Source organism: Bison bison, unplaced genomic scaffold (assembly GCF_000754665.1).
Source record: "Bison bison bison isolate TAMUID 2011002044 unplaced genomic scaffold, Bison_UMD1.0 scf7180017862013, whole genome shotgun sequence".
In the NCBI taxonomy this organism is placed as follows: Eukaryota; Metazoa; Chordata; class Mammalia; order Artiodactyla; family Bovidae; genus Bison; species Bison bison.
This window is the reverse complement of record NW_011492585.1, coordinates 304,778-315,451: the sequence shown is the minus strand read 5'-3', so window position 1 is coordinate 315,451 and position 10,674 is coordinate 304,778. Positions and strand designations below refer to the sequence as shown.

Sequence of the window (10,674 nt, the reverse complement as noted above, 5' to 3'; positions counted from 1 at the left end):
TATATATACATAGACTCACACAGAAACGGTTTTTTTGGCCGAGCTGTAAAGCATATGGGATTTTAGTTTTCCGACCAAGGATTGAATCCATGCCCCTGCAATGGAAGCCTGGAATCTCAGCCACTGGGCCGCCAGGGAAGTTCCCACAGAGATTTATTTTAAAAAACTGGGACTGGCGTGTCCAAAACCCTTCAGGCAGCCCAACTGGCTGGAAACTTAGTCGGGAGCCAGTGGTGTGGTCTTGAGGCAGAATCTTCTCTTCTCTAGAATCCTGTGTTTTGCTGGTAAGGCCTTTCAGCGGACTGCATGAGGCCCAGCCACTCTATCCCCAGGTAATCTTTATTTACAGTCAACTGACTGCAGACGTTCAATTCACCTACCAGATACCTTCACTCAGTCGTGTCCGACTCCTTTTCAACCCTGTTACAGTATAAACCTACCAGGTTACAGTACAGCCTGCCAGGCTCCTCCATCCATGTGGTTCTCCAGGCACAAATACTAGAGTGGGTAGCCATTCCCTTCACTAGGGATCCTCCCAACCCAGGGATCAAACCTGGGTCTCCTGCATTTCAGGTGGGTTCTTTACCATCTGAGCCACCAGGGAAGCCCGAATACCTCACAGCAGCACAGATATGAGCATTTATTCAATCAGATCCCTGGGTATGACAGCCTGGCCACGCTGACACCTGAAGCCATCACCACACCTCATAGCACCATCCAGTCTCCCGGATAGTAACACTCAGGCTGAAGCTTCCTGCGTCCCACCCTCAAACTCACGGTCCCTAGGAGCAGGTGGGACACCAGCCCCTAGTGCGGCCCAGGAGGCCCTGCACCAGCCTTCTGAGTCTTCATCCTCTGGGCCCGAGAAGGGACCACTTTGGGAGAAGCTGGCTCAGCTCCCCTAGCAAGATCTTCCTCTCTTCTGTCCAGACCCACGTCCCCAAACGAACAGCCCCTCCGCCAGCTCCCTAGCACCCTGCTCCTACATCTACTATCCTGCTACCGTACTAAACTGTACGCTCTTGTGTCTCTTCCCAGCAGACTGACAGCTTAAGTCTTGGTATCTTGTTCATCTTTATGGCGTCAGGGCCTGGCACTGAGCTGGACACGTAAAACGTGATTTGTTATTGACTGATCGATCAATTAATTAATTCATCAGTAGCCCACATGCACATGTCACCGCTCAGCGTCTGTACTTGGCTCTCGAAGGCCGTGTTCCTCGCCGAGGCACGTTATCTGTTTAAGAAGAAGGCGTTTTCCTTATTTTTAAATGTTAGAGGACTTTTGCAGTGAGATCATGTAATCTCCAAATTGCAACAGGCAGATGCAATAATATTAAGAGGTTCTTGCTTTGGCAAATAGCTTTTAAGTGAAATAAATGCTGCCTGCTTTTAGCAACATGACATCATCAGATGCCTTCTCCTCTTGCCTGAAAATACACCTGCTAACATTTAACTAATGGGCTGAAATAGTAGCCAGCTTCACTGGCATTTTCCCCAAAGTCTCCATCAGGCGCCAGCTCCGTCATTTTTCTGAAGTGAGACTATTAGATAACCAGTTATTATATAAATAGCTCATATAAATAGCCAACTCTTCTCAGAAAAGAGGAATGTGAGAAGTTCTCTCTCCGAAGAGGAGCCTGGAGTCTGGGTTTCCTCTGGCCGCACGGCTTGTCCCTGAGCCATGGGCCCGAGACCAGCCTCGGCGGAGCCTGAGGGGACGCCAACGGACAGCGCCACAGACGGGCAGGCAGAGGGCTTGGGAGGCATCGCACTGCCACTTGGGCCTCATTTCCACAGCCCCCGTGACCCCCAGCGTAGCCACAACTCTAAATCGAAAGGGCATGGACCATGGCATCAGACTCAGGTCGGGTCCTGCTCGCTGGGGCTGGGGGACAATCCTGCTCATCTCCGAGCCTCAGTTTCCCCACCTGTAGAATGGCCATGATCAGCCCTACTCTTAACGACTATTGTAGGAGGGCGTGGTGTATCAGCTACGATCAAAGAGCGTTAGCGACTCTCAGCACAGGGCTGAGCGCGTGGACGCACCGTCCCTCCCGCACCTTGAGGGCCGCGGTTTTCCGCTGCTCGCCCAGGAGCATGTTGACCTCCTCCCTGGCCAGGGCCACCTCGTGCGGCTCTGCGGGCTCGCCCTCGCCCCCTTCCGGGCCGGCCTCCAGCGCCTCCTCGTCCCTCTCGGGCGTCCCAGCCCTGTGCGCCAGGTGATGGGTCTTCTCCCGCTCCCAGCTGCAGCCATACCAGAGGGGTCAGGGCTCAGAGTGCAGGCCACGCCCGAGCTGGGGGCCCTGGCATCTGGCCCTGGAGTCCCTGCGAGTCCCAGCTGGCAGGCATGGGCGTGAAATGGGGCAGAATTGGGTCTGCTATCTGATGCCTTCTACACATATGGAAAACAAGAAGTCATGAGAAACGTTGGGAGGAAGTAAAGAAGCAGTCAACACTCGTGGCAGGACTGCCAAGTGCAGAGCTCAGCAGCCAGCCCAGCATGCCTCCAACCCCAGGGCTGTCAGGGTGACCGTGGGCCCCCTGCCCCAGCTCCTCAGCTGTAAACCTTGGAGACTACAGCACGCCCAGGGCTCTGTGACGACGGACTGGGATGAGCCGGCTCAGGCGACACCGCCAACGGTGCACACGGGCACCAGAAACAGAACCCGAACTACAAGGAGGACAGAGTAGAAACGGAGGACGCGGAGCGGGCGAGGGCAGGGACAGAGAGAGGGCTCCGTGCAGTGCAGGCGCCCTGCTGCGTGCCTGACCAAGAAACTACACGAGGAGGAGAAATGGGGAGGGCCGGAGGAGAGGCGGGCGCAGGGCACAGCGCCACGGCCCGTCAGCGGGTGGACACGCGTCCAGGCTGTCCAGGGCAGTCCCGCTGACACCATCGCCCCGGTGGAATGCCTAACAGCACCTCCTCGCCCTCCAGTGACCGTGGTCTGGATGAAAAACTGCACGGTCAGTCCCATTCCACACAGCCAGTCACTTATAATAGGTATGAACCGCAAGTGAGACTGGAACAGTAGAAAGACCCCAGCAAGGGGACACAGCCTCCACATTCCGTCTGACCTCAGCATCCTCGCTGTAGAATGGGGTTGACCCTAACCTGTTGGGACTGGGCCTGCAGAAGGAAGCCAAAGGGGCCTGGGAGGCTCTCCCACTGGCCCAGCTTAGGCACAGGGAGGGAGATGAAGGAAGGAAGGTTCCCACTGGCGGAAGTTCCCCTGGGGCTGGCTCACTCGGCGATGCTCAGCAGGTTGCGGGACGTGTCCATGTGCAGCTCGATGCTGGTGTTCTCCAGCTCCACCAGGCTGCGCCGCATCTCCAGCTGCTCCTGGAAGGCCCCGATGAGCTGTGCCCGGATCCTGTTCATCTGCAGGCGGCTGTCCTCCTCTGCATCGGAGGCAGGGATGGTGGCTGGGGCAGAAAGAGAGCCAGCTGCACCAGGAGCAACGCCACCCAGGCCAGGGTCAAAGCCATGCTTGCCCAGCAGCATAGGATCTGGCCCAAGGAGGGGCTTTAAACACAGTGAGTATGGAGGGTGGATGAAGCAGGGAGGATGGATGGGTGGATGGGCTGGTGAATGGATGGCTGAATGCTTGGATAGATGGATGGATGAATGGATGGGTGGATGGGTAGATGATGGGTGGATGGATGGATGGGTGGATGATGGATGGATGACAGATGGATGGATAGATGGATGGGTGGATGATGAGTGGATGGATGGGTGGATGGATAAATGGGTGGATGATGGATGAATGGATGGATGGGTGGATGGGTAGATGATGGGTGGATGATGGATGGATAGATGGATAGGTGGATGGATAAATGGTGGATGATGGATGAATGGATGGATGGATGGTGATGAATGGATGGATGGGTGGATGGGTAGATGATGGGTGGATGATGGGTGGATGATGGATGGATAGATGGACAGGTGGATGGATAAATGGTGGATGATGGATGAATGGATGGATGGATGGGTGATGAATGGATGGATGGGTGGATGGGTAGATGATGGGTGGATGATGGATGGATGATGGATGGATAGATGGATGGGTGGATGGATAAATGGTGGATGATGGATGAATGGATGGATGGTGATGAATGGATGGATGGGTGGATGTGTGGATGATGAATGGAGGAATGGATGGATGAATGGATACTTGGGTGGATAACTTAGATGATTTAGACTCTCCATTGGCCTGTTTTGGGCTTGGGTTGCATGGATTTGAGTCTCAGGAATCCAGGGGTGGGGCTAGGTTACCCATCTCGGCTCTGACCTCTCTTTCTCAGGGAAATGCTCCCAGACTCTTAGTCTGGGTCTGTCTGCCACTTGCTCTGATAACACCCTACCTTCTCCTTGGCAGCCTCCTGTGTATCCATAATTTTGTGGTATGTTCAACACCTGCCTTTCCTGCTGGAATGTGAGTTCCACAGAACAAAACTATTTCTGTTTCCCATGGTCAGTTCCTACTGAGCAGTTGTGCAGTGATTAATCCATGGTTTTCTCTGCCTGTTCCAGCAGTTAGCTCTACCCTGGTCATATATGGTCCGTTCCCCTCACCTTGAGGGCAGTGGTCAGGGGGTAGCTTTTCCTTGAACGTCAAGCAATCTGGAGTTGGTGAAATAAATTGTGATGCACTCAGCTGAGCGCCAAAGAATTGATGCTTTTGAACTGTGGTGTTGGAGAAGACTCGTGAGAGTCCCTTGGACTGCAAGGAGATCCAACCAGTCCATCCTAAAGGAGATCAGTTGTGGGTGCTCATTGGAAGGACTGATGTTGAAGCTGAAACTCCAATACCTTGGCCACCTGATGCGAAGAGCTGACTCATTTGAAAACACCCTGATGCTGGGAAAGATTGAGGGCAGGAGGAGAAGGGGACAACAGAGGATGAGATGGTTGGATGGCATCATCGACTTGATGGACATGGGTTTGGGTGGACTCCAGGAGTTGGTGATGGACAGAGAAGCCTGGCGTGCTGCAGTTCATGCGGTCACAAAGAGTCAGGCACGACTGAGCAACTGAACTGAACAGATGACCAAATCATTGCAGTCATCAAAACAGCACACAGAATCCTAGGAGACGCTCGTAAAGGAAGGATCCTGGTAGAGCTGTGGACACCAGCACCCCGCTGCTGCTCTGGGCTCACCAGAGCAGGACCCAGTGGAAGCCCCTCATGCCCTCACCATGAGACCCTCAACCCTCTCCATGATGCTGCCCACCTCCTCAGACCACCAAGCCGAGTCCCAGTGACTAACAGACCAGCAGGATGAGAACTATTTTACAGCATGTCTCCCTGTCGACCCCTGACCCCAGACAAGCCCAAGTCTCCCAGTCATCACCTGGTTTTATAGATTCTCTACAACGACCCATTGACCACCGCCACCAGTCCCTGAAGCCCTCGGCTGGCTGCATGGGACTCAGTCTTGTCAACAACAGGCCCTCTTCTTTGAAATCTTCCTTCACTGTCTTGCTCCAACAGAAACTCGAGTCCCAAATGCACCAAAGAGAAAAAGGCACCCATGTTGGCAAGGGGGTTATGTGACTAGAGAGCCCCAAAGTGCCCATCAGAAGGGGCAGGACAAGCAGACTCTAGTATGGACATTCCTGCCCTTTATTATCCATTTAATACTACTTGACATTTTAATGTTAGACAGTCCAATAAGTGAAAACAGTTCCAATTTGTGTCTCTGTTTCCTAATGCAATTGAGAATTTTTCCGTATGTTTACAGCCACTAGAAACTCTCTCAATTGCCTATTCATTTCCTCACCTATATTTGTCAATTGGGCTGTTTGTTCTTTCTTGCGTGTGTGTGTGCTCAGTTATGTCCAACTCTTTACGACTTCATGGACTGTAACCTGCCAAGCTCGTCCATCCAGTGGAATTTTCCAGGCAAGATACTGGAGTGGGTTGCCATTTCCTACTCCAGATCTTCCCAACCCAGGGATCAAACCTGAGTCTCTTGCATCTCCTGCGTTGGCAGGCAGATTCTTTACCACTACACCACCTGGGAAGCCCTTCGTTATTGCTCTTATTGATTTTGAAAAGTCCTCTATTTACTATGGCAAAAGTTATCTCAATAAGCCAGAAGTGTGTGTGTACACACCCGTCTACTTAACTTCATTACAGGTATTTTTTTAAACTTACTGATGAATTTTAGAGTAAAACTATGGTATGCTCTCCTCCAAAAGGAGGCCTCCGAGATCAAACCGGTTTGGGGAGAAGGGAGGCCTGGACAGCAGCTGCCCGGTGCGTGTGGGTTCCACTTTGGGGCAGAAACGTTCCAGAGCAAGACAAGAGGAGGAGGCTTCCCCACACAGTGGGTGTGCCGAGTGCCAGTGAATGAAGCATTTGTTTAAGGGGCGTGACGCTCAGCAAGGACCCCGCGCCAGGCAGGAGGAGGCCGTGGGTCCAGGGCAGCCCCATGGCGGAGGTGCAGGCATGCCCACCCTACCTGGAGCATCCCGGCCGCCAGGCTCGCCCCTCCTCTCCCTCTCCTGCCTCTCCACCTTGGCCTTGAGGCACTGGATCTGCCCGCGCAGGTCGGAGATGACGTCCGTGTACTGCGCGATGTGGTAGGACACGCTCAGCAGGTTACGCTTGACCTGGTGGCCGGACGCAACCAAGGTCAGGGCCTGCGGCTGCCCTGGGAGAGACTCCTTTCATGCTATGGGAACACACAAGCACGTTTCATAAGGAAAACTCAAATCAGCCCTCTCAGCCTTAAAGGGGAAGGCTGGAGGCTTAAAAGGGAAGGCTCCGACACCTGCTACCACATGGGTGGACCCTGAGGACATGACGAAAAATGAAATCAGCCAGACCCAGAAGGAAAACACTGTGGGACCCAAGTGCGAGGTCCCCGGAGAAGCTGGGTTCACAGAGACAGAAAGGGGGAGGGCAGGGGTCACGGGTTGGGGGAGGGGGGAGGGGGTTACTATTTAATGGGAACAGGGCTTCAGTTTGGGGAGACGAAATGAGTTCTGGAGATGACGGTGGTGATGGGTGTACACACAAACTGATGTACCTAATGCCACCAAACTGTGCTGTTTAAAATGGTTAAAGTGGTGGATTTTATGTTATGTACATGTTGCCATAGTTTAACAAATATACAGTCCAACAAGAGGTTTTCGAAAGCCCTCTCGGCGGGCAGCCACTGCTGCCGTTTTCGTGTGCCCCTTCTAGACCCTTTGCTGCGTGGTGTCATATCCATATATGCACACATGTCTAGAGAGACACACATGGCGAGTGTGGGGGTATGTTCTGCTTTGGGGCATTTATATAAATTACATCAGACTGTAGCTGCTATTCTTTAACTTGCTTTTCTGGTCCAGCGACATGTCTTAGAGGCTGTCTATCTGCCTGGGCTCCACCCTGTGCTCTGCAGCAGCTGCAGAGTGGGCCAGAGCTGGGGGACACAGGTAGCTGTCCCGACCTCTTCCCAGGCCCTTTAAGGCTCTCCTGTGGCACAGCTCCCCTGAGCACATGGGTCTGTGTTTCTCTTCGGTGACATTGCTGGTCACGGGGCACGCGCACTTGAACTTTAACCAGACGTGCTCACTGGCCCCCAGTCTGCACAGACACGCTTTACCACCCATAGCTCAGCTCCCCTGCCTGACCCAGTCCCCTTTGGTGGAAGACCCCTCTGAGTCTGCCCTTCTCTGTTACTCTTCCTCGCAGCACCCCACAGGTCTCGTATAGAGCGCCGGCCACAACAGGAAGTGGTACATCTGTCTGGGCACAGCTGCCTCCCCTCTGCTGGGCTCGGGGTTTGCGTGGGAGCGGAAGCTCTGGTGATGACGATGATGGTTTTATCAGGGCGCTCAGCCCAGACCTGGGCACTGGGAAGAGCTCATCACAGCTTGGCTGACCAATTATAATAATCATCATCATCAGATAACACCTATCCTGTGTTCCACTATTACCGTACTGTTCTGGACCGAAGCTCACACAGCTGGAAGGGCGCCTGCTCCAGAGCCTCAGAGGGAGAGCGGTAGAGTCAGTGAGCAGGTGGGAGAGGGATGGGGGAGGGAGAGGGCAAGGGGAGCAGGGGCGAGCGGCTCACCCTCGTCTTGATGTTCTTGGCCCGGTAGGCATACAGCAGGGTGGTCCGAGACTCCTCGAAGTGTGTGCTGGCTGGGCTGATGTGGGCGATCATCACGGTCCGGCTGTTCCCACCCAGGGCGTCCTGCTCAGGCAAGGTGCCAGCTGGGGGTAACGGGAACTAGGGCCCCCACCTGCCTGGTGGTGCCACCCCTCCCCCACCTGTACCAAGCTCTGCTGGACCATTTGGGGTTCCTGCTCCAAAGTGTGAGAAGGGCAGCTGAGGTGGACCAAGAGTCAGTGCTCGGGGAGGTGACACTCGGGATGAGACAGGACCTGGGGCAGGCCTATCCCATCTGACTTTCCCTCAGATGCGAGCAGATGTGGCCAAGAGGCCACACTTCAGGGCCACTTGTTTATTGCTTTGCCTATCTGTCTACTTCCACGCTGTTTTCTACAGAATGGAGGTGACAGCATTCAGCTGGGTATGAAGAGGAAGTTTTTCATGGTCAGACTGTCTGCTATGGGACAGGCAGCCTCAGTGAGGTAGTGAGCTCCATGTCCCTGGGAGTGTGCAAGCGTGGGCTAGACTACACTCACAGAGATGGAGGGGAGTCAAGCAGAGAGCAGAGGTGGTTTCTACAGTGTTTTCCTGCCCTCAGGGGTTCCTTCCTGCCCTCAGGGGTTCCTGGAAGGGCCCTTTGGCCCAGGTTAGTCCTGAAAGATGCAGTCAGATGCTGCAGCCGTGCCTTCGTACCTTCAGCAGACGCGTCAGTTTGCTGTCCCGGAAGTTCACGTACTGTGCCCGGCTGCCACCCTTCTCACTGAGTGCGTTGATGCAGTTGCCCAGCGCCAGCAGGGAGCGGTTGATGTGGGCGCCCTCCTTCATCCTCTTGCCTTGGTTCTGGGTCTGCATGAAGAGAGGCCACTGGTGGGGAGGTGGTCCTCACCCTCATCACCCAGGGCAGGTGCCAGCCAGCCAGGGACATCCCTGTGCTCCGGAGCCCACTACTCTCCCATGTTCAGCCTGTTTGCATCGAAACCACAAGAAAGACTCTGGTCCATGTTTTCCCCTTGTTCTCTCTGCCTCCTGGCCGACCCTGGTGCCTCCCTGTGGGGCACTCATGTCTTCTCATGTCCCCTCCTCTTGGGAACTGTGAGTAACAGACTATTTTTTCAGTGGTAGCTCTCTTCTGACTGGTTGGCCTTACTGGATCTCAAAGTTCATACTGTATTAACATAATACACTGACTCTGTTGGCCTCTGGGCCAGCTGGCCAGGCTCTGCTCCTTTCAGCAACCCAGGCACCAGGGCCGGGCCAGGTGATGGGCAGATGAATGAATGAGTGAGTGAAGCAATGTAACGGTCAATAAGCCCTGAGGACTCAGAGCACAGACTGCAAAGTGAAGAGAAGTGAAGTCGCTCAGTCGTGCCTGACTCTTTGTGACCCCATGGACTGTAACCCACCAGGCTCCTCAGTCCATGGGATTTTCCAGGCAAGAATACTGGAATGGGTTGTCATTCCCTTCTCCAGGGGATCTTCCCAACCCAGGGATCGAACTTACCTGGGTCACCCGCAAACTGGACTACAAGTATCAGTAGTGAAAGGCAAGGATTGGGGCCAGACCCCTCCAGGCCCAAAGCCCAGATCCATCTAATTCCTTGGTGTAGGTGAAGTCACACCGTCTCGGGTCTCAGCCCTGCATTTGTAAACGGGGCATGAGATTTTCTGCCCTCTGGGCGTTGGGGGATTATGTCAGTGATGAGTGCTAAGTGCGTTGTTGTATAGTTGCTGAGTCGTGTCTGACTGTTTTGCAACCCCATGGACTGTAGCCCGCCAGGCTTCTCCGTCCACGGGATTCCCCAGGCAAACGTACTGGAGTGGGCTGCCATTTCCTTCTCCAGTGGATCTTCGCGACCCAGGGATTTTGAACCCGCGTCTCCTGCACTGGTAGGCGGATTCTTTACCACTGAGCCACCAGGAAAGACATAAAACGTCCCTTGTTGGTAACATTACCGTGGTTTTGACTTGGCCGCCGTCAAGCGCCATCTCTGTTACTGGCGCTGGGCTAGGATCTGCCTTCAAAGAACGCTCCGCCCTGGGGCAGAGGCTAGAACAGTCCTGACCTCCCGCAACAGGTACCGCGGTGCGGCGAGTGGGGCGCGGGTGCTGGGAGGGACCGCAGCGGGTGGGCGGGGGCTCGGGGGGCGGGAGGAGTAGGCGTGGCCTGTGCGGTGGGCGGGTTGCGAGTGGGCGGGGCCCCGGCGGACATCCCGACAGCCCCCGCGCAGGCACCGCTCTCTCCGCCTGAGGGGCTTCCTCTCAGCCACCTAACTCAGGGTGGCCTTTCGGGCTCGGCCCTGAGGACCCCCTTCCGCTGGGCTCCACAGCCTCCGTGTGACCCCGAATCTCAAAGCTCGGGCCTCCCGGTGCTTCATTATCAGCTCACACATCTGCCTCCCGGCCGCCCCCAGGGGCCGTGAGCTCCCTGAGGGCGGGCCGGGGTGTCGCCCATCTTTGTCTCTGGTGCCCTCAGGCCCTGCCGCGCGGGAAGCGCTCCGAGGCGGCCTGGCCCCCAGCGCCTGCCGAGGACGCCTTAGCTCGGCACACGTTCGGC

The 10,674-nt window shown here is 55.1% G+C and overlaps 1 protein-coding gene across 1 annotated transcript in view; it reads right to left on the bottom strand.

The window, feature by feature from the left end:
• LOC104983209 (kinesin-like protein KIF19) overlaps positions 1-10,674 on the bottom strand; it is a 25,105-nt gene that overhangs the window by 5,834 nt on the left and 8,597 nt on the right. Inside the window, 6 exon segments of the mRNA XM_010832663.1 lie at positions 2,049-2,246; positions 3,251-3,404; positions 5,918-5,947; positions 6,471-6,621; positions 8,079-8,201; positions 8,814-9,001. Of these exon segments, the coding sequence (XP_010830965.1) occupies positions 2,049-2,246; positions 3,251-3,404; positions 5,918-5,947; positions 6,471-6,621; positions 8,079-8,201; positions 8,814-9,001 (844 nt within the window).